Raw genomic sequence first — 23,509 nt, 5'->3', positions numbered from 1 at the left:
CTTTTTGTAAAGATGAATTTTTCTAGAACCATTATGCATTGGGAAAATTTTACATTTATATAATTTAACACCACAAAAAGCCAAACAATTGAGTAAAACCAAAACATGTCTTTCAATAATTTAGCACAAACCCACATTAGTTATTTTAAAGCTAAACTGTAAAACATATGAAATCAGGATTAAAAATACATTTATTCAATTTTTATTTAACAAAAAATGAGAGCAAATTATGCTTTTAATGTAAATGTATCATACTCCAATGAGATCAATACATCATGTATTGATTTCAAAATAACAGAAAAAGTTTTTTTTTAAACAAATGGATGTTAATTTTTAAACTCAGAGCAAACACATACATCCAAATAGCTGACCTAAAGCTATTAATGCCATCATTATGAAATGTCAGTGTACTTTTTAGACCAAAAAGACAAAATACATTGCTTTATTTCTGAACTAATGCTTAAAGTTTAGGTTTTTATACTAAATAAATTAGATGAAAATCGAGATTTCTTTCAGTTGTTACACCTTTAACTTAATTTTTTTTCTAAAATTCTTTATTGTCCATTAAATCTTGTTTATTCTTTCCATTTATGACCACTGATGTAAGATTTGTCCTCTTTACTGGCATCACCGGTCTATATTTTTGACGATATTGGAAGCTGTTTTGAATAAGCATTAGGTCAGTTTTCATTGTTTTTTGGTGCTGTGTTATATTTTTACCGCACATACACAAGTCAAGTTCACCAACCAAATATTTGATGATCCAGGTATAAAAATGAAAACCAAAAAAAAAATAAAAAAGACTGTAAACAGACACATGAAAGAAAGGTGATTTTTTCTTTTCAATCATTTGGCTTCGGGGGGGGGGGTAAAAAAATATATATATTTGGGATGGAGCAATCAAAAGCTCCTCTGCTCCACCTTTGGTTAATTTTAAAATAGCTGTTTGGGAGAATTCAGATATTTTTGGAGTTTTTTTAAATGATAATTGAACTGCAGAATCCTGAGGGTAGTATACATTTGCCCCATGTGGTGGTATTGTCACACATCACACCCCAACTTCATAAAGGAGATGTGACAACAGATGCAAGAAGACAAGGAGGGGTCAACAGGAAGCTCCTCTACAAAACCATAACATGAACCCATTCATAGGGACTTTCTCATAATTAAGAGATTTCTAGCTGTAAGTGCTTTTCTAGACAATCACATAAAAATGGTTTAATCAACGATAAATGTCATAACTCTTCTAATAATCTTCAACTCCACAATTCTGTGTGATGAACAGAAGACACAGCAGAGTTTACTTGTTATTATAGCTGAAAAACCAATCAACAGTCCAAACGAGAAGAAAACGATGATCTCACTAAACGTCTGTTATGGTAGTCCTGTCCTTCAAAATAAAATGAAACCACAAAGTACCAACATCTGGCCAGTGGTTTGACATTTTCTTTTCTTTTGAAAAGTCTGAAAAGCAAAAATCTGTCTTCTTGTTCCCACATCTGTTCCATAAAGAAGTTTTTCTCTGATCGTAGAAGAATAAACGTTGATCCACATGTCCGGGACATCAGTGTTAGCGATGTAGAGCATGCCCTGTTAATCCTTTCTTGTGTCTCCTGTGATCTTCAGCTTTTTTTCTGTGAGGACTATAGCTTCATGTTTACTAAATCTCTGGATAAACTCTGCAGGTATGCATTATGGATGGCACTGAGGAAGTCTGAGTCAGTCTGGACAAACAAGAAACAAAAGAGAACAAACTCTGTTAAAGTCAGACAAAACAAAAAGTTAGATTCATATCTTAAAGACAGAATCATTAGTAAATCCCATCGACTTCTATTGGGAAGTTGCTCTGCTACCTTTTCTAACATTTAAAAACTATGATTTTTTCTGTAGTGCAAGGTATTCAAGTTATATAAGGCCAATCAAATGCCTCAATAAAGTGTGGTGCTTACTGGCCCCCGCGTCTAACGTTCCAAACATTTGACGGTTTTCATGAAGCCCATCCTGCTTTCAAGTGGTAGGGGTGTGGACTTCCAACAAGCTCACTCTTGATTGGTGAGAGTGGTTGGCATAGAAACGCTGACTAAGACCAATCGCTTCTTACTGACATTGTCTGGCTTCAACATGGCAGCGTCCACATCGTGAAAAAATGGCCACTTCATTTCATTGGAGCTGGAAGTAAGTACGGTGAAAGTCCAGACATTTTTGAAAAAAAATTAATAATAATCAAAAAGTTATTATTCTTTTTTTTTAATCTAACAGGAACTAAAGCTTTCCTGTAACATTCTCCAATATTTTTTTTATCACCGTGTGATACAGGAGAAGGTTCTGACCCTCCCAACATCACACTTTCTGTCAAATACCACTGGGTTACCTTGATGAGATGAATCAAAGTCTCCTGGAGCTGAGTTCTACTGCAGGCGGTTGGGAGAGAATCTAAAGCTCCTCCAGATGCTGAAGACGGCTCAGAGGCCGCAGGAGGGACCGCTGGCGCTGCTGTTGAGGGGTTTTTATTGACATTCTGCTGGAAAACACTCGGAGAGAGAAGCACTGAGATCTCTGACCCTGGAACGGCTGGACCTGGACTCATGGGGAGAGTCTGCAAACACAAAGACAGCTCTCTGCTTGTATGTTGAGGGGAGAAAGGTAGAGAAGACTCATTGATGAGTTTAGCAAACAAATCGGGACTTACAGACATGGGCTTAATGAGGTTTGGAGGCTTAGAGAAAAAGTCCATGTTGTGTTCCTGGAAGCTGTGGGGTGGAACCAAAGTGTTTGGGATGAAGTTGGGTGCAAGCATGGGCTTGTGGACGTCTGAATTCATAGAAGGGATCACAGGTTTGATTGAATCCAGTATTTCCTTTCTCAAAAAGGCTGTGGAAGGCGTTGCAGGGTCGGTCAGACCAGACGATGCAGCGAGGTGCTCCGAACCAGCTGAAGGCATCATCAGAGGAGGGACCGAACAGTGGGATTGAGAATCGGGCCGTGGGACCACATGCTGTAAAACCGGACCGGGGTTCATTGCATAAGGAGAAGGGATTAGATTAGGGGCTTGTTGTTGCCGGCGTGACCCGGGATCGTGGCCTGTGAGGAGCGGACTTTGATGAACTGAAACAGGATACGCTGGTTTCTGCACAAAAGCAGGGAGGTCACTGGAAGAAGTGGATTCCTGCGCAGCTTTGTTGAAGAGAGAGGTTTCCTTAGGCAGAGACGATCCAAAGAGTTCTTCAACTGTGATCTGCTTCACCACTGTATGAGAACTCTGATGAGAGCAGGAGAGCAACTCTGTTAACCAAGCAATCAACTGACCGACACAGAACTAATGAAGATAGATGTGCTTTCAGTTTACTGATCACCCAAATGTCAAATGGCTTGTGGTCCCAAAATCTCACTTACTTACGGTTCTCACTAAGCCTGTGCGATGCACATACCTTTTCGGGTGACGCTGCTCTGTGTGGATGTTCCACTTTAACACTTGTGTCAACAGACATCTCCGATTCCCCTGCCTGGGCCTTCGTCACATTTGAAAATCAAGCAAAATGCAGTTAAAATTGGCCTCATCTTACCCGTTAAAGTCCACTAGAACTAAAAATAACACCCCAAGAAGACCACTTAAAACAAAGTAGTCGACATTTTAAAAATGAAAGTTAAGTTAAAGGTGAAACAGAGTAAGACTTTATTTGTAATTACTCTTTGGTATTCCTCCTTGGCCTTGCTAAGCAGCTCCAGGATGTCAATAGGTTTCGTTTCGGTGATCCCATTGGTTCTTGCGGCCTCCGTCCTCTCTGGGGTCTTTCTCTGAGCATGGTCTGCTTCCTGTTTCACGATCCTGAAAGAGACTCAACTATAAACGTCCCGTACAGCACTGTTTGTATCATTTCAAACTTTTCATTTGGTTCCTTGGTACATTTACACGTCTGAAATACTAATGCAAATAGGATTTTGAATTCACCTACAGTTTTACCTCATTAATAAACTAACTTATTGGGTACATTTCAGCTCACTTACTTGAGCATCAGCTGAGCTATGCGCCGACAGTCCCTCTTGTCATAGAACCAAATACTGTAGATGCCCACTAGAAGAAATATAGAAACAGACATTCTGTTAGGTAAAGCAGTAATGCAAAAAAATAACCCCAAAAGGCTGTGAATGATTAATTTAATCATTAGTTCTCAACAACAACAAGATCAAATATTAAAGCTTACTTAATAATCCTAAAGTTTAAACATCTGTTTGAATAAAATGGGTAAAAAAACTGATAGAATAAAAGAAGTTCACAGAATTCTTCCAAGAACCAGATGTGGAAAACTAAAAACTGAAGTTTATGAAAGGACTTTGATCGCACAGATCAAACTACTACTGAAATGTAAAATAATGTAATTACAAAAAGGTTTAACTGTAAAAATAATATCTGGTTGTTATTACTTTATGTTGCAAGTGTGTTGTAAAATCCCGGTGTCTGAATCTCTTGTGAAGCAACAGTAACCCGGCAACCAAAACATTTGCCTCCCTGCAGCACCATCAGCGTCCAAAGGGAAAAGGATGAGGTGTAAACAGGTGTGTCCAAGTGTTTCTCTGCAACACTATTCTCCACATCCAAGCACATTTGCAGTGAGCTCTGCACCACTCACAGGAGCGAAACGTAAACATTTAAACCCTTTATTTGGAGAATTATATTTGGATCCTGATCGTTTTTGATGGTGACATTTCTCCTTCAGAGGGTGGGTTGTTCTTTTGCAGGACTTTCAAGATCAGAATTGGAATCTCCACCTTCAAAGCCAAACCTACACTAAAGGAGAAAAAGCGCAGAAACATTTTTCTCTCCAAACAAGTGGATAAACTAACAGAGTGAGACGGGACTGAAAACCAACCGACGGAAAAACAAACAAACAAAAAAAAACCACTTCGACTAACGTTTGCAGAGAAAAGCTTAGTTGCCAAGACGGATGTATCTTCACCTCAACTCAAGGAGCATTATCAGCTAATGTTTCCTGAGAAAACTGCTCTTCATTTTATCTTTTTGAAACTAAAGCTGACAGAAAGGAAGTAAGCGATGACAAAAGCCCCGAAGACTTGAGTGAAGCTACTGGAGAAGCAGACTATATTGGATCACCAACAAAACACTGCATCATGGCTTCCATACCTGCCAGGCTGCTGGGAAAACCAAAGCCCAAAGGAGAACAATCCACTTTGACTTTAACCTTGGCTATGCTAACTTTTCTCATCAGCAAACAAATGGGAAAGCAGTCGAATTCTTTGTTCATCGCTTTGATGAAACTTCTGCTCAGACTCCTCATTGATTATCTTGGTGGAAGTGCTGTCAGCTACTTTTTGAAGATCTAGTATGGCGCAATTTTTTTCTATTTGACCCATTTTTCCAGGAGGAAATTACAGGATTGAACAATCAGCAAACTAAAACAATTATAGCAGAAGAAGTTTGATGAATGAAACTTTGAACTCTTTTTGCTTTTTGACCCAAATGCGAAGGATAACTGTTGCAAAACCAGCTGGAAGCGCTTGTTTACGAGGCCGCTGTAGGCCATGAATGACAAAGTGTTCCTGCTTAATGCTTCAAGAAGTCACCATGAGTTCAAGCAAAAAGGAGAAGAGATGTTCCACCGAACACTGGGGAGGTGTTTATCCAGAATGTTCAGAGGTACTGTCAGAATTATTTGAGCATTTGTGAACAATAGATTGTTCACAAACTAGGTATGACAGCCACTTTTGACAGTTTGTGAATCCGCGGTGCACTACAATGACTTATACATTAAGGTGGGTTCACAAAGAATAAAGGAAATGGACAAAAAAGCTGCAAATAAAACGGCGTATTTAAAAAACAAGAGTTAACTTGAAAATTTCCATTTTACTTTGGCAAAAATGTCCTGGATTACTCAGTGAATTGTGCTTTATTCTAATTTTGTATCGACAATGTGGTCAGAAATTTTTACGACTTCCTATTTTCAACAAAAAATGTGATCTAAGCATTAAATCAGCATGTCTTCATCTCAACTCAAGACGTTTCACTCTATAATCATGTGGGCAGCCTCATCCTGGTTTTAATGAATACCTTGTAGCTTCAAAAGATCACTATTCCTTGAAATCTACTTAAATAGAACATCATTATAAAGCACTTTTGAATTAAATTAATGATTACAACTCTTCCATACTTTGATGAGGATTTTTATTCAAACCACTTACAGTTGCCATTCTTGTAGAGCAAGAAAGGATCCTGCAGTTGGAATTCCAGGTCTTTGTTAATAGGCTCCACAAGGTTGACTGTACTTAATCTGTTCATGATGGTGAAGCCATGATAAGGAGAAGCAGACCTAAAAGGAACAAACATCACTCTGTTGATAATGCTTCATTGTTTACTGTTGACAAAGCAATTAAAAAACACTTGAAAAAAACTTTTATGACAGTGAAATGTTGGATATTTCAAAATTGATAAAAACATTTCTAGTTTTTACAATTCTTTGTTTAAAGGTAAATATAATCTGGCAATTTTTAAAAACAAGTTTTATTGTTAATTTTCCTAATGATTTTCTAAAAAAGACAGAAAATAAATGCACATGACTTGATTTAAAAATTTCTGAGGCAAAAAAAAGTCAGTTATATTAAATCATAAATGTACAGTTTTCTTGGCAAATTGTTTGATGAGCAAAATTCATTTTTTGTACTGTAAACATAAAAATCTAGGCTGGGGCAAGTTTTCTCGATTTGTTTACAAATACGCCTACGGTGGCCTGTGCACATGCGCAGAGCACCCAATGATGAAGTAAACAATCAAATTACGAGTTCAAGTGCTAATCTTACCTGGCATAAACAAACAGAGTGCCTTCGATGTCGGTCTTCTCCTAAAATGTTTAAAATAACATTACAAGTCAAAACATGTTCTGAAAAGGTGCTGCCGAATCTGTGAACAATAGTTTAACTAAAGGAAATACATTTAAAAATACAAAAATTGAAAGGACTAGAAATAGCATTAGCTAAAATAACGAAGCATAAAGGTCCACGTACGGTAAAGCTTTAGTGAACATAGTGCTACTGTCGCGTTTTGATTAACGAGGGCTAGCACCATGAGCTAAGTAAACATGATGATAAAGCCTCATTCGAATCACAGAAAATCATAAAGTAACTAATGAACTTACCCACTCGTTTACTTTAGAATTAAAGTTGTAAAGTGCAACTTGACCAGTTACATCTAGTAATTTGTTTATATAGGGGTCTTGTCTTTGAAGAGCTGCTAAGCTCATCATATGTCCCGCACTTACAGTTTCCATCTTGGATCGGTCTGTTGTACCTACACGGACGAATTTTTTTGAAACACTTTCAACTTCGCTTGTCCCCGGAAGTGGCGGCGCTCAAAAATAGTTCCCCACTTCCACTATTTTTTTTTAAAGCTCAACTTTATTGCACATTATGCCATTTTACAAAAATGTACTTTTAGGTATGAAAAAAAAACCACAACTGCAAATATCAAATACACTTCTGTAACAAACAGAAGAACAAGACTAGAAATAGTTATAAGCCAGGGGGTTAAACTCTACGAAAAAATACTGAATCTATCACATACAGACAATGTTCTGATTGCTTTTTGCTTCTCTGAATTTCGAATACTGTTGATATACTGATTTAATTTAGAAAAGAATACAGTGAAACAGGGTTTTCTACCTGAAAATGTACATTTATGAACATGGAATTTTGCCAAAATGAGTAAAAGATTTAGAAGTAAACAAGAGTCCTTTTGCATATTTTTTTATATTAGACCCAACAAGACATCTTTCCAAAACAAGACAAAACAAGAATCAATTTTATCATTAATAAAATCACACATCTTCTGCCAAAACACCTTAACTTTGGGACAATACCAAAAAAGATGGATAACTGTTTCAGGGGAATCACAACCAAAGCTACAAAGTGTCTCAATGTTTAATTTAAATCTGTTCTGGATAAACGTTTTAGTTAGAATTATTTTGATTTGGACCTAATTTCATAAGTTTTGTTAAAACAATCTATAACGATACGAACAGTGTAGTTATTTCACCGAATGGCATTTCTCCCAGATTTTTAATTAACAAAAGAATTAAACAAGGCTGTCCAATTTTCACCGTTGCTTTTTATAACAGCAACAGAAATGTTATCAATACTTATAACAAACTCTGGTTTCTGTAAACTCAATGTCCTGGGAGAACAGTTAGCCATTACTAAGCTGGCAGACGACACGGCCGTATTCATGAAGGAGAGTCATCAAATACCGGAGATCTTTCAAACCGCAGATTCCTATTCTAAAGCAACTGGTTTAAAACTAAATCTCAGCAAGTGTGAATTGTAAGTAAATTTAAACATGTGGTCACAGCGTGACATTTCTATTCTGGGCAGAATGTTTCTCACTAAATTAGATTGTTTATCCAGATTCATTTATCCAGCATATTCACTCCCAATTCCTAAATCTGCAAGGAAAACAAGAAACCAGGGCAATTTTAACTTCATCTGGAAAAACAAAACTCATTACATAAAAAATGAATAATAATTCAGGATTACAGTGAAGGTGGATTTAAAGCCATAGACTTTGAAAGTTTGAATAGTATGATTAAAATAAATTGGCTTAGGGCTTTTCTGCAAAATGAAATAAATATTTTGTTTCATATTCCTTCAAACTTTTTCTCCCATCTGGGGGGCATTGAATTCCTCCTAAAATGTGATTTTGATGTAAGAATGCAGTCTATCCGTGCAAAGAACTACTACGTATACATTTTGGTTTTCCAGAAAATAACTGTTCTTTCTGTGACATAAATATAGAAACACTTGATCATCTGTTTTTGGAATGTATATATGTTAACAATTTTTGGGAGGATTTTTTTTCTTGGTGCTCCTCAAAGTTTCCCTTTCCTATTTCTATTCAATTACAAAAGCGCATCATATTATTTGGAATGGTTTCTGGTGATAATCTATTTTATTTGACATTCAATACTTTATTAATATCTGGGAAATGTTTAATTCACAAGAGCAGAATTTCAAAACCAAACCATTATTTAATACAGTTGATATAGAGATCAGTTAATATTTTAAATCTCTGAAATTAATAAAAAACAAAAATGCAATAAAACTGTCTATTTTCATTGAAGATTACATGTTGTATGACAACCCCTAGCATTGTAAACTACAATTTTAATGTTTTTTTATTTTAATTGTTCTTTTATTTGTATTTTATTCTTTTTTTATTTCTTTCTGTTGTAGCTATGTGTATTTGTTTGTTTGAAGTTCAATAAAAAAACAACTTCTACTAAACTCTGCAACTTCTGTGAAAAAAAGGAAGAAAGATAGAAATCCTTAATTTATATTTATTTTATTTAAAACAAATCAGAACAACGTGCATCTCCGTGTCTTTCCATTGTTAGTTTACGTATCAAAATATAAATCAAAAATAAAAACATTGGTGAAAAATAACCAAGTGAACGAACAATGTAACAGCTTCAACTGTGTTGAATTACATTTTGAAAAGTAGTTTGAAACATGAGTAGAACATGTTTATATTTATTTTTACATGTGATCGACTGCTTAAAAAAACAACAACTTAAAATCTTCCTCATTAAGTGATTAAGCTTATGTGTGAGCCAAATTCCAGCACAAATTCTTAAAATATGTGCTTGGATAGATTATGTAGGCCTGTCTAACAATTATTTAAAAAAAAAACTTTTACAAAGCCATCTTGACCTCTAAAATTATACATTATTTCCTGTAATTATAAATTTGTGCGATGAGTAGCAGAGTTGAATATGTGGGCTGTCTCTATGTAATTTTTGTCATTCCATTTTTGCCATTGCCAACCAGCTTCCTCTGCCATGACTCAAGTTTTTTGCTTGGTTGAGTACAGTTGGAAATAACCAGACATTCAAATTTAACAGTTTATTGCTTTCATAGACGAGTCTTTATGGAGTGTTAAAGAAGCGTATGTCACAGCAATCCCTTCAGCTGTGGGAGAGCATCCCACTCTTTAACCAGGATTTGTCCTAAACCAGATTGTGTTATGCACTTGGGAGAATTGAACAGTCAAGCTAAACTCACAAGTGCTCAGTGAGGTTGAAGTCAGAACTATGCAGGCCATTCTATTCTTTCACTCAATGTAATGTTTGGTTTTTGAGAACTTTACCTCAAAGTTGACCTAAACTGCTCAGGCACTGTACAGCTAAGGACCACTGTAGCAGGGTGGATGCGTTCAGGTGCTCCCAATCAGGAACCTCATTGGAAGCACCTGAGTCAATGAGTGACTAGTAGGCTAATTAAAGCTATTTGGCCTCACCAGAAAGGTTTTAGCAAATTTTGAAAAGATTAAATAGTTGATTGCCAACCCCCCCCCCAAAAATGCTACAAAGAAAAAGAAATGATTAAATCTATATGCTTCAAAAAAGCATGTTCTTTTCAAATGTGGAACATACCACATTGGGAATTTACAAACTTTCCAAGAGTGTAAGATATATTTCTGATGTTTTTGTGATGCATTGATGAGTGGTCTGAGATTGTGAGGCTCCTCAAAAACCCTTTGAATTAGAAGCTGACTGTAAAAAAGTTATCTAGAAATAAAGAGGATTAGAAAAATATTACAACAGAAGTTTTTTTTTTTTATCAAACACAAATTTCCTTCCTTTTTAAGATAGGTTTATTCAATACAGTGAAAGCAAAAAATAAAACAAATGTTTAACTATAACAAAAGTTTAGAGATTTTGTCTAGTAGAAGCCAATCGATTACACTTAAAAATGAAAAATGAGGGGGGGGAGTTTTAATGCTGACCCTACACACTAAAGCATTAAGGAATGGCTGTGAAATAATGGGTTAAATAAAAGTAAAACATTGTTGTTAGGAGGCAGAAGAATTTTGGACTTTGCTTCAATCTGTAGTTTTAGCCCGGCTATTTATGTGTGTACCCTCTTGCTTGTTATGGGTCTGTCATGGCCTTTTAGGGTTGAGATGGATCATTGTTTTGGTACAGTGTTGTTGCTACCTGCTTAATAGAACACTGGTGCAGGGATTATTGTTGAGGGATTACGCTCTACCATGAAGTAGTTTCATCCTGCATCCAGGCATAGGTAATCCAATCACTGGTAACCTTCCCGTAGAGCTTGAAACAACTCATTACCTCTCCCCCTGTTGGAGAGTTGGCCCAGAAAACGGCGCTATGAGGCTTCAGAGAGGAGCTGGGTGACTGAATGCCGTTGATTATAAGGGGAAGACCCCTCAGGGGTAAGTCCTGAGATTTGTTGCTTTATGGCGTTGGTAATTCATTTATCATCATATGACAATGACCAACAAGAAGAAGCAAAGGCTAGGATAACTTGTTCCAAAGAGCGGTTTGGTTTTATTCATTGTTTGGCTTAATATGGGAGAAAACTAAATTCTGCTGAAAACTTTGAGTAAATATAATTCCTTTTAATAAAATGCGTAAATTGTGGACAAACCCTGTTAGGAGGCTACTGTTACACAACGGTTAACCTACAACCCCTAACATATTTTCTTGGATTATTTCTGAGAATTTAAATTTATTTTGTACTTACTTAAAATATTCTGAATGTGTACAACATAACAATAGGTTTGCGACAGGAATGAGGGTTGCTCCTCAGCAACAAGTGCGTTGACATTAAGAGTGATGCCAGAATAATGCCGCCCGTGGAGATTATGGCTGCATTGCTCCGCCACAGCGCAGTAACTGACAGCAGTGGGCTGACGGGCGCTGTGTGTGAGCGCGTCCTGTCGCACACGCCGCGGATCTGCGGCCAGGCACCCGGATGTGGCGAAAATGTTCGGCGCTCCTGTCAGGTTCTGCGCTCAGAAAACATGTCATCGTTCAGGCTAGCGCCTCCGCTCACTTTTGCGTCGTCGGGTGTTTTCTTCCAACGATGAGTTGGATTTAAAACGGATCTTTTCGATGTGGATTCGAGGATGCAAGAAGCAGAACAGTCTGAAGGTAAACGCCGTGCGCGCGCGGGCAGAGGAGAGTTGGAGCGCTGAGGGGGCGAGAGGAGCGCTCGTTTGGTTTATTCTTGATATCTGCTTAATCTGTGCGCCTTTTCTCTGAACAGCTTCTAATTTTTCCCCTTTTCGCAAATGGTTTATCTTCATTGTTCTTCTTTTAAATGTTTTTTTTTGGCAGTTCAGCTATTAAATCACTAGGGAAGCGAATTGGTTTCTAGAAAAAGTGTTTGTTGTAATATTGTGTTTTTCAGCATGGGGCAGGTTTTCGTGATGTTTTTTTGTAATTTATGCTTAATAAAGTCAGAAAATATTCAGATTTTCTTTGGAAAAAGTTTTTAAAGTAGTTTTTGTTTTGCTTTTAAGTAGTCCAAACTTATTAAAAAATAAACAATGTCAAGGAAAGCTCCCTAAGGGGTGACAGTTAAGGAGAGCTGGTGTTGATGGACTGATGCTGGGCAGGAGGCTGTAATGCTGTGCAGTTGCAGTGTCTGTGTCAAGGGCACTGTCTTTCCCCCTCATGGTCTGCATTGATTTTAATGACTATCTCCCTCGGCCATGAAGGGTGCCCTCACTCTTTCCCTCGTACTGTCCTGCTGAACCATGCTTTCTACACTTTTTCTGTCAACCTGTTTCGGATTTCTCATTAGACTCATGCTGCTATTCTCAGGGAATGATTCAAGAAGACATCACTTTTAATGTGAAAAGTAAAAATCCTGTCTGGTCTTACCATTTATGTCCCTTTTTAGTTGGAGAACGTTAAACTCTGCAATGTTTTCTTTAAGGAAATGTAATCTCTATTTCCATCCAAAAATATGTTGGCTTTAGCTTAGATATTTCCAGAAATTAAGCATCTGGGTCGGCATTAACAGAGCTCTACTTCTGCTCATATCCATATAGTAATGAAGTAACGTTGTTCAAACAGCTGTTATTTTTGCTAAATGCAGTATTATTAACTTTAAAAGGCATTAAACACTTTATTTTTCAAAATTCTTCCATATTTGTTCATTTACTGTTACATAACTTAGAACTTAATGAAATTGTGGTAAAAATTGCCCCGTTTCTGCTACACTTTACAAATAAATAAATAGATCAGATTGGGAGATGTTGCGTGGATGAACCCATAGAACTCCTGTTAAGAGTATAAAGCCACAATATGAAGCAGTCTCTGGTTTTTGAAATTGAGTTTCTTTAATTGATCTTCCAGTCACAGCATTTCATTTTTTTCTTACTCTTCAGGGGCACAACATGCCAACAACAATCGGACCACTGCCTCCACGGACTCCTCAGCTCTCTGGTCAGAAAGCCACACCCATCTGCAGCAGCTTCCGTCTCCAGAGCCCCTTCAACCCCCGGTGAGCACTGGCAAGCCCGTCGGGTCCGCTCATGGCCTCCTTGGGGCCAACAGTAGTTGTCAAGGCCCAGGAGGTGCTGGTTCCGCTGTTAGCCCGGTTCTTGCGTGGCATGCTGCCATTACTGCTGCTCGACAAGCACAGGAAGATGTGGAGAAGCCCGAGATAAGTTCACGGCCCTCGGTTTGCCCCAGTGGACCTCCTCCTGCGGGATCACTGGCACAAAGGAAAAGGCAGCAGTATGCCAAAAGCAAAAAACAAGGAGGATCAACCAACAGCAGGCCACCAAGAGCCCTGTTCTGCCTCACACTCAACAACCCAATTCGCAGGGCCTGCATCAGCCTGGTGGAGTGGAAGTATCCTTAACTCTAGAGATGGAACCTCCTGTGGGAGGGATGGATTATGACTGAATGGTTGTGTGACTGGATTCTTCTGTGTGCAGATATTGGAAGACTGAGTTTATAAACCTTTTAAAAGTCTTTCTGAGCATCAAATCAGGATACATTTTCCAGGTAATAATTTCTTTTTTACAAATGTTCTCATTTTTAAAAGATATGCAGTTGTTTTTCAGCAAGTTTGTTGTTCACCTTGCAGCACATCCCCTTTCCAAAAGGAATTTAAGAGTACACCCTTCAGATTCCTTTTTTTGAGTGGCAGTAACTCTGCATTTCTTTTTAGAAGTAAAATAAAAATCTAAAAATGAAGACCCTCTAATTTTGGGTTTTTGACTATAATGGAATAATGTTGACATTCTGTACATCAAAGTTAAAGTTTTTTTTCCACTCAGGATGCAATCCTTTAGGGTGAAGCCCATTACAAGTCATTGAAGTCCCACTCCGATCATTTATTTAACTATTAAATACTGTATACGTTTTCCCAATATTCTTTTAGTTACTATTATGCTGTTTTTAGACAAAAACTAAATAAAAGGAATTTCTAGGACATAGGTTCTGCAGAGCACCAGTAATTCATCAGAAATTTGCCCCTGAGGTTTGGGCAGGACTGTTGGTGTGGAACAAGTCCACCCAATCATGAGAAAAATGCTACAAAAACATGTTAAAAAAAACATGATTTTCCTTGAAATGGATCAATAAAGAAAACAGCAGAGTGTAAGTATTTTGTCAGCCGCCAATTGTGCAATTTTTCCCACTTCAAAAGATAAGAGAGGGCTGTAATTTTCATCATAAGTGTACCTCAGCTATGAGAGAAAAAATGAAGAAAGAAATCCAGAAAATCACACGGTTTGATTTTTAAAGAATTTATTTGCAAATTATGATGGAAAATAAGATTTTGGTCACCTACGAACAAGCTAGATTTCTGGCTCTCACAGACCTGAAACTTCTGTGAGTGGATCCTCTGTTGTCCACTCGCTACCTGTATTAATGGCACCTGTTTGAACTCAGTATCTACATAAAAAACACCTGTCCATAAGCTCAAACAGTCTCACTCCAAAATCCACTTTGGGCAAGACCAAAGAGCCGTCTAAGGACACCAGAAACAAAATTGTTGACCTGCACCAGACTGGGCATTTGGAGCATTTGGATGATTTAGAAGAGGATTGGGAGAACGTCCTATGGTCAGATGAAACCAAAATAGAACCTTTTGGTAAGAACTCCACTCTATCTGTTCGGAGGAGAAAGAATGCAGAGTTCCATGCAAAGAAGACCTACAGTAAAGCACGGTGGGGGAAACATCATGCTTTGGGGCTGTTTTTTTAGCAAAGGGACCAGGACTACTGATCCATGTAAAGAAAAGAATGAATGGGGCAGATTTTGAATGAAAACCTCCATATATAATCAGGGGCATTGAAGATGGAACATGGCTGGGTAAATCAGCATGACACTGATTCCAAAAACACTGCAAGGGTTACGAAGGAGTGGCGTCATAAGAAGCATTTCAAGGTCCTGGATTGGCCTAGCTAGTCTCCTAATCTGAACCCCATAGAAAATCTTTGAAGGGAGTTTAAAGTCTGTGTTAGCCCAGCAAAAGCCCCAAAACATCACTGCTTAAGAGGAGATCTGCATGGATGAATGGGCCAAAATACCAGCAACATTTTGTGAAAACCTTGTGATGACCTACTGATAAAGTTTGACTGATGTCATTGCAAACCAAGGATATATAACAAATTATTTAGTTGAACTCTTGTTATTGACCAAATACTTATTTTCCACCACAATTTACAAAGAAATTCTTTAAAAAATCAGACAATGTGATTTTCTGGATTTATTTTCTCTTTTTGTCTCTCATAGTAGAAGTATGATGAAAATTACAGGCCTCTCTCTTCTTTTTAAGTGGGAGAACTTTCACAAGTGGTGGCTGACTAAATACGTTTTTGCCCCACTGTAACATGTCGTTTTAAACAAATTTACCCCATTTTAAAATAATTGTATCATAAATTTCTTGATTTTTCAGTTTCTTTAAAAAAAAAAACAACAGGAGTAATTCTTTATCTTTATGACTACAGTGTCACTGATACTTCTTTATGTTCCCAATCACAGCCTTTGTATTTCTTAACAGTCTCCATTCAGACCGTTTGATATCTTTATACTGCTGTCTATTTTTGCCAACTGTGTGGCCTTAGCCATCTACATCCCCTTCCCTGGAGATGACTCCAACTCCACCAACCAGGAACTGGTGAGTACATCATGCATGGACTGTAGCATGCTTTGCAACCTCAACGTCCTTTATGGCATATTTTTTGTTCGGCGCCTGTGTGCATCATAAAAATCACATCTTTATGTTTTTTTTTTTAGAGATTTTATTTTAGAAGTTCTTTTAAACCATTGCAATTCAAATATGCTGTTATAACTTGGGGGACTGGACACTCCAGCATATTATAGATTTTGTGTTGAAACATGATCACATGACAACTTTTTAATTGTATTTGCATTTCATTTAAAAAGATGTCAAACCTTTTAGGGAAACTAATATTTAGAGAGATTTAATTAGGTGTATTATTGGAGGAGTTGAACTTTAATATAATCTGAAGAGCTAGATTCATGATGAACAGTTTTTTTTTCTCTTGGCTTAAGTCTTAGTACGTTTGGCTTGAAATATTGTGTTATTTGAATAATTGTTTTTTCTCTAATTCCTGAAATATTTTTCCATTTGCCACAATTTGGATTTTCCTATCATCCTGATTGAACAGAAATGCGTTGGCTGTAAGGTTTTGTGATGATGCCAGCTAAAGAGCAGAAGTCCTTTTTTTGTTTTGTGAAGCCGACATTTGGTTCTGCTGGCAGTCTGCCTCCCCAGCGGGATTTAAAGGCTGCCCTCTTTTGCACAGTGATTAGCTGGATATGCGAGTCTCGTCACAGGACTTTCCCGGCAATATTTGGATTGATGTGTCAGGTTTCATTGTTCTGTTGGCACACACTATTTCTGGTGTGTGACTGCAACCCTTTCTTACGCACACACACCTGCACTCAGCGAGCAGGTTATCCACCCGCGTGTTACAGCTGTTAACAGAGGCGACAACTCGGCAGGCATGTTTAATCGCCCATGCAATTACGAAGAAAACTGCAGTAAACAACTTAAACAAAGCATTAATCATTAGTTTACCTTTTTATAAAATAATTGAGATTAGATGTTACAGCATTCTAAAATAATTGACTGTTTGGTTAAAGATGACAAATTTGCTGCCTATGAGTGGTTGTTTGTTTGAAGAATTTTGATTATATTTCTACATGAATATATACTAAAGTGAGTTGAACATACTAGTATTTGGTTGATATTTTGATTACTAATTTCTTTGGTGTTTTTTTTACCTGCCAGACAAACTGAGTAATAAATGACCTGTGCAAGTTCAGCCATACTGTTTACACATGGTTCCCCTTTTAGATTTTGTTTTCATGTTGGAAGGCCTTGAATCGAGACAATGATTTAGTTGTGAACCTAAAAATAAGTTAAGTGACAGTATTGGACATCTTGTTATGATTTAGAAATATTTAGTTTGAATTTCACTGTCATACCACACAAGCCAATGGCTTTAATGAATTTCCTATCAATTCAAGTACCCTGTTTTGTTTACTTGTACATTATTTTGTGATTTGACACATGCATGTGAATTGATTTGGCAACACACTGCACTGTAACAGTTTGAAGACTCATTCACTTCACTCTGATGCATGTCTAAAGAGAGAGGGCACTATTTAAACTTTAAAGAAAAAAGGCTAATCAAATTCATATGAACAAGAATGATAAATGAAACATTAAGATCATTATCTTCTAAACTCTTCCTAAAAAGAAAAGATATATTTTAAATGAAAAATCTTACAAATGCAACATCTGTTCGAAAAATGATAGTACTGTCAGCTTCGATATTAATTACAAATATTACAAGCCTTCAAATTTTCCTTCAGGTAAAAGCTTAAAATGTGGATAAAATGTTTATCTCATCTGATGCTGTACAAACAGCAACTATTTAAAGTTCTGAAAATGACAAAAAAAAGATAAGACATTTAATAAAATGCAACCAAAGGAAATAAAGCAGATTAAATTGGGAATAAATTGAATAAAACTGAAATAAGAGTAACATGATTGCTGTGCACAAGGTCAGGGGAAACTGGTGCCTTTTTTGTTATGACAATTGTCGGAATTTTAGTGGCAACAAATTCCACAATTCTTTTTCCCTCTGATCTCTTTCGCTGCATCCTCGCCACCTTCAGGTACAGCTGAGGGACTGAGCGGAGGAGTGACCATTCAGCAGTTCAGAGGGGGGGAAGTGTGTTTGTTCCACCAAACATCAGCTTTGTGTTGCTACTCAACAACAGCAGTTCATAGTGAACTGATTGTGTTGTTAAAAAAAAGTGCAAAAATGCTGGTTTGTCGCTTAATTCTGCAAACCTGCAGTGTCCTCAGAGGATTTTCTGTGATCTGGAAAAGGGCTTGTTTCAGCGAGTGGGAAAAGAACACAGGAAAGCAGCATGTTCCACCAACAGATGGGGATTGTTCACACTGTCCAAGTCTTCCCTCATCGTTCACCACACAATGTACAGTACAGTAGGTGTGAGGATTTTTAAAAATTGTGTCTGTGGTCTGTCATCTGCAAAGTAAGAACCAGGGGGTGTTCTTTTTTTTTTTAGGATACTGCAACTTGCATTTCTAATGTCTATTTACTCAAACATGATTTAAATCTGTGTTTAAACCCTCTGAATTCAGATGAACAGTCAGCACAGCAGACCTGCAGTGAAGCAGTTGTCACATTAGTCACAGATTTTCCTGCATATAATAGATCTGCAAAGAGGAGAAAACAAGATGGCGCAAAAGCAGAACGGTGGTAAACGACTAAAACAATATGTGGTGATGGCTTCAGAATCAGCAAACAGTTTGATTGTTTGTGTTTTAAATGATGCTTGGGTTAGCAGCACACTCTGCATATTGAGGTGGTTGTGGTTCAGAGCGGTCGACCTCTGCTTAGGAGGTGGCAGGTTTCGTCCCCGCTCTGCCAGCCCATGTGTTGAAGTGTCTTTGAGCAAGGCACTGAACCTCACATTGCTTCAGCGCCTTGCATGGCAGCTCTGCTACCAATACTGTGTGAATGTGTGTGTGCATGTGTGACAGGGATATGGGACTATAAAGCTCTTTGGGTATTAATGAAGGTGGAAAAAAGCTGTATACTTAAACACCATTTACCATATAAATAGAGAATTAGAATTCTCTGCCAAATACAAAGTTTTTGTGTGTTGATCCATCTTTAATGGCTTGTGTGATCACTACAATTGAAGTCAATTGATAAAATGCACATTTTAGACAACTGATTTAAAGAACTTCTTTAAAATTTTGTCATTAAACCAGCACTTCTTACAGTTTGCAAAAGGTTGTAGTTTGACCTGTTGCTGCTCACCTGAAAATCTTTTTTTGAATAAGCTAAAAGATCCGCTTACGGGATACGAAAATACCAAGAATTCTTATTTTGAGAAAGAAAATCAGTCATTTTTTTCTTAAACTAAGATTTTGCTTCAAAAAAGTTTCTTTATGAGATTATTTTTCTTGCAAGACAAAAAAAGATCATTTTTCTTGAAATAATTTTTTTTTTAAAAACTTTTTTAAGATTCGGTTTTTGCAGTGCAGGTTTGGGTTTAGAAATAAAAAAATCAAAATTAATCAATTTTCACTTAGTAAATGCATTATGGACTCATTAAATCCAATATTTTTTTTTTCTAATTTCTTTTATTTTTAAGCATATTTTAAGAATTCAGAATTTAAATTAAAGAAAAAATCTACAAATATATCTTAAATTAAAAAATGTGAAAGCTGTTTTTAAGAACATATTAAAATTGTTGTGATAATGTGATTCAAAAATTAGTTTATTGCATCGTGTTGCAACGGAAATCAAATCAAATTGTAAACTTTTGAATTAAAATGAATTACTTAGTCACTGACACCCAGTCTTTTTTTTTTTTTTCCTTTTTCTGAATATTTCACTGGACACTCAGAAAGATACTCCCACACACTCCAAAACTGTAGCAGTTTGATTCCTTTCTAATTGTGTTTCTAAATCTTTAAGTGAGAATTATCAGAAAAAAAGAAATAAAGGGGTGCTATTTCTACAACTTCTTGATCGCTGAGCCCAAATGAATAGTGGAGCTGTAAAGTGGATTATAATGTGATTGTGATGCTTTAGCCACCCCCACAAAAATCCTTTGACATTGTTCTTATCTAAATTCTAAAAAATCTGCAAAGTGTTGAGTATTTCTTTCATTTAATAAATTCAAATGACCTTTTTGGAGATTGGGTTTGCAGGGATATTAACTTGATATTTGTCAATGCATTTATCTCTAAAAGATGGATCAACATTGATGATTGATTAATAAACTAGAACAGGTTTATTTTTGTCTCCTGAGTTTTGTTTCATGCTTTTGCTTTATCTTTTCTCAACTAAATATTCAAATATTTTTTTGATTTGGGTTTTAAAACATCCTTAAATTCAATGCAATGTTATTTATATAGCCCAGTATTACAACAATAGTCGCCTCAATGGTCTTCATACATGTAATCGTATAATAAACATGAAATCGTAGCATTTAATAGGCATTTGCTAAACTAAAGTAAACGCACTAAGCTAAAGTGGTCATCTCTGCCCTTAGACCTTCATCTGAAAGGAAAAACTCCTAAAAAAAAAAAAATGATTCTGAGAAAAAACAAAGAAGAAACCTCAGGGGTGTCCACATGAAGGAGGAATCCTCCCCCAGGACAGACAGGCGATGTACCAGAACTCTTAGAGAAGAATTGGCTTATCTAACTCTACAACTACATGCTTAAATAGTCCAGCAGATGAGCTTCATGCAGATGGAGTTTGGTGACGGTTGGGGGCGCGAGACGACCCAGAGGCAGGATCCACAGCCAAATATAGGAGCAGGAGCAAAGACGAGGCAGTGGACGGTGAAAGGTCCACAATCAAGTGCAGGCTTTGTATAACCTTTTTTCTGTTATGTTAACGCTGTAGCTTTTAAGAATGGCTCACACTGTAACAAAGAAACTTGTTGTCTGGGAAAACAGCATCTTTTATTCAGATAAAAAAAATATAAAATATTTAAAAAAAAGTATTCCTGCCTAAACATGGAAAATATGACAGAGAATAGTATTATAATTTTGTAGTTTTTTTTGTATGACATGTTACTTTTACATTAGCTAAAGATTTTGTTTTCCAAAAATATAAAAAATATAAATTTAAAAATAAGAAGACTAACCAAACTGTTGCAGGAGAAGGCTTTTATTGTATGCTGGCCAGTGGTGGTGCTAGTACATCTTATATTTGGGGGGGGGGGGGGGCAGAAGACTTTGGAAGAGTGGAAAATGACTACAGTTTAGTAGACGGCCATTGCAAATGAAAGGATCAAAAATACACATTTCAGTTTCAGTAATGAAGCAAATAATTTGAGGGGCTGAAGATTTTACAAAAAAAAAGCTTTTGTTCTTATTGCAATGCTTAAAAAACGTTGTATTGATGATTTCTTAATCTTTGTCAATAATGATACTAATACTGATTTTTTTAAAATGGGAGGCAAAACTTTGTTGCGCCGTAGCTCCGCCCCTGCTGCTGCCTGACTGTTTTGCAACTTTTTATTCCAAGTGCAGCTTTAGTTAACAAGTTCCAAAATATTCAGATGATAACTGTTCTTGGCACCATCTTTAACCAGTTATTAATAATAATTAAATCATGAAGACAATTTGATTACTTTTATTTTGTCCATAATTTCTGAGCTGAGTTTACGGCATCATTCTTCATGAAAGAATTTGTAAACATGAGAAATGCTGTCCCAGTGGAGCCTGCCCTCTTAGGAAGAACTCTGTGTTCAGGACTGGGTGATCTTGGAAGTGCTTTCCATAAAGAAATGCGGCTGTTGTGAATCTATGTGATCATGTGAGATTAAGCGAGCTTTATTTTGTGCAGGAGATTGTGTGAGGACGAGGCTTACAGGTTGCAAGAAGGGATGGAAAGTGTGTGTGTGTGTGTGTCTGCATGCATGCATGCATGCATGGATGCATGCATGCGTGTGTGTGTGTGAGGGAGAGATAAAATTGTAGGGCATTAAGCTGTGCCATGGATTAGTCTTCACCAAATAAATGGTGCTTGCAGAGTGAGGATGGAGGGTGGTAGAATAGCTCACTGTATCAAGTGACTGTCAGCAGTCAGCGGGATAGAATACTCTGTGCTCTGCTCTTCATACTGAACTTTAACGCAGTTAAATCATCACTTTAACCTTTTTAAATGCTGCTGCCCATCAGGGGGCCCAGTTTTAGATCCAAATACAGAACCTCCTGCTTTCTGGTAAACCCAATGGCTGCTGATGAGGTCAAGTGTGTTCAGTTGATCAGATTTAGGAAGACACTACATTCCGGTTGACTGTTGCAGTGCAGGGATAAAAGGCAGCAAAGTAGCTGAGCGTCCTTTGCTGAATGGTTCAAACTTTGTGTGGATAATCAAAAAAAGAACTTTAAACATGCCCACTGAGAAAATAAAGAAGTCCCATAGTAGCAACTAGAGCTGTGACGGTGTGGGATTTTTGATCACCGTGGTGATGAAGCAGCAGGAGTCGTGGTGTTGCAGTTAACCGCACCCCCCCACCGCCGCCGAACATAAAATCCCCCGGCGGCCAAGTCGCAAATGAATACAATTCATAATTACAACGCACTATTCTTTATCAACAAATAAAAGTAACAACTAACTAACTATCTAACTAATGAACTAACAATATAGGAGTGGTAGAATGTGTATGTGTGTCAGCGCGCTGCGTGTGCAAAGAGGCAGGAGCGTGTGCTGCGCGAGAGTGAGTGAGAGCGCGCACAAGTGTGTTGGGGGTGCGCGTTCACGTTTGTTGTTTGATTGTTGTTTCCCCCAGAAGAACGGTGATTGATTTTTTTTTTTTATTAAAGCACTCTGGAGTAGAGCTGTGACGGGGTGGGATTTTTGGTCACCACGGTGATGAAGCAGCAAGAGTCGCGGTGTCGGGACTCTTCCCCCCCCCCCCCCCCCCCCCATGAACACAATGGAAATTCCCCCAGAAGCCCTTGAAGTTTGAACACAGGACTCGCAGAAAATGTAAATTATTAGCAAAGATGAATGTGTTTATTATAAATCAAATCACACATCATATGCAGAACTTTCAATAACAAAAAAGAATAGGACCGTGTGGTGACGTGTGGTGATGAGTCATCACCGTGGTGATGCGGTTATCCTCACAGCCCTAGTAGCAACAGCTAAGACATGATTCTACTGCCTTGTGTGGTTTTCTGGTCAGTAACGTTTTACCCTATCTATACAACATTAATGCACATAATCAAAACAGAAACGAAAATATAAAATTTCCCCCTACTGTTTTATTACTATCTGTTAAAAATGTAGTTTTTCCAGAGTTAAAAAAAGCTTCTTGATTTCATTTGATAAGCCTTCTTATAGGGGTTGTAGGCATTGATAGGACAATAACACCATAACGTCACCAAAAACCATCTACATGAGTTTAGATGGTTTTCTGTTTTGATCATAAAAATAGATTCCCACAACTGCAGACTTCAATAACCAGAAAAGGGTCCAATATTGACACTAAACGGCATAACCAGAAAAAATGTCATTTCGATGATTTGAGAACTTTTCCTTAGTAAAAACAAATTTGCATTACCTAAGTTTTCGGTCACTACTGTCCAAAATTTTATAATAAAGAAGTTATAATCAATCCATTATGTAGTTGTCATA

General features: G+C 37.2%; 2 protein-coding genes across 29 annotated transcripts in view; one reads left to right on the top strand and one right to left on the bottom strand.

Moving 5' to 3' along the window:
* Nucleotides 1-37: 37 nt before the first annotated feature.
* On the bottom strand, nucleotides 38-7,316 carry dcp1a (decapping mRNA 1A). The gene is made up of 9 exons (XM_011476852.3): nucleotides 7,146-7,316; nucleotides 6,811-6,851; nucleotides 6,196-6,323; nucleotides 4,006-4,072; nucleotides 3,688-3,826; nucleotides 3,429-3,509; nucleotides 2,690-3,259; nucleotides 2,372-2,596; nucleotides 38-1,724 (listed from the first exon to the last, which is right to left on the bottom strand). The coding sequence occupies exons 1-9, from the start codon at nucleotides 7,275-7,277 to the stop codon at nucleotides 1,644-1,646; spliced, it is 1,464 nt and encodes a 487-aa protein (XP_011475154.1). The 5' UTR covers nucleotides 7,278-7,316; the 3' UTR covers nucleotides 38-1,643.
* A 3,730-nt stretch (nucleotides 7,317-11,046) lies between these two features.
* Nucleotides 11,047-23,509, top strand: part of cacna1d (calcium voltage-gated channel subunit alpha1 D) — an 86,743-nt gene continuing 74,280 nt past the window's right edge. For 13 of the 28 annotated variants that reach the window (XM_023956450.1, XM_023956447.1, XM_023956468.1 and 10 more), the window contains exons 1-3: nucleotides 11,048-11,236; nucleotides 13,202-13,670; nucleotides 15,843-15,948. In XM_023956450.1, coding sequence (XP_023812218.1) covers nucleotides 11,203-11,236; nucleotides 13,202-13,670; nucleotides 15,843-15,948 — 609 coding nt within the window. In that variant the 5' untranslated portion in view covers nucleotides 11,048-11,202. Of the gene's footprint in view, nucleotides 11,237-11,725; nucleotides 11,958-13,201; nucleotides 13,671-15,842; nucleotides 15,949-23,509 lie in introns of those variants that run through there. The other 15 variants (XM_023956466.1, XM_023956462.1, XM_023956463.1 and 12 more) reach the window with 4 other exon arrangements.

The sequence above is a fragment of the Oryzias latipes genome, chromosome 7, assembly GCF_002234675.1.
Source record: "Oryzias latipes chromosome 7, ASM223467v1".
NCBI lineage: Eukaryota > Metazoa > Chordata > Actinopteri > Beloniformes > Adrianichthyidae > Oryzias > Oryzias latipes.
This window is presented reverse-complemented; position numbering and strand designations above follow the sequence as displayed.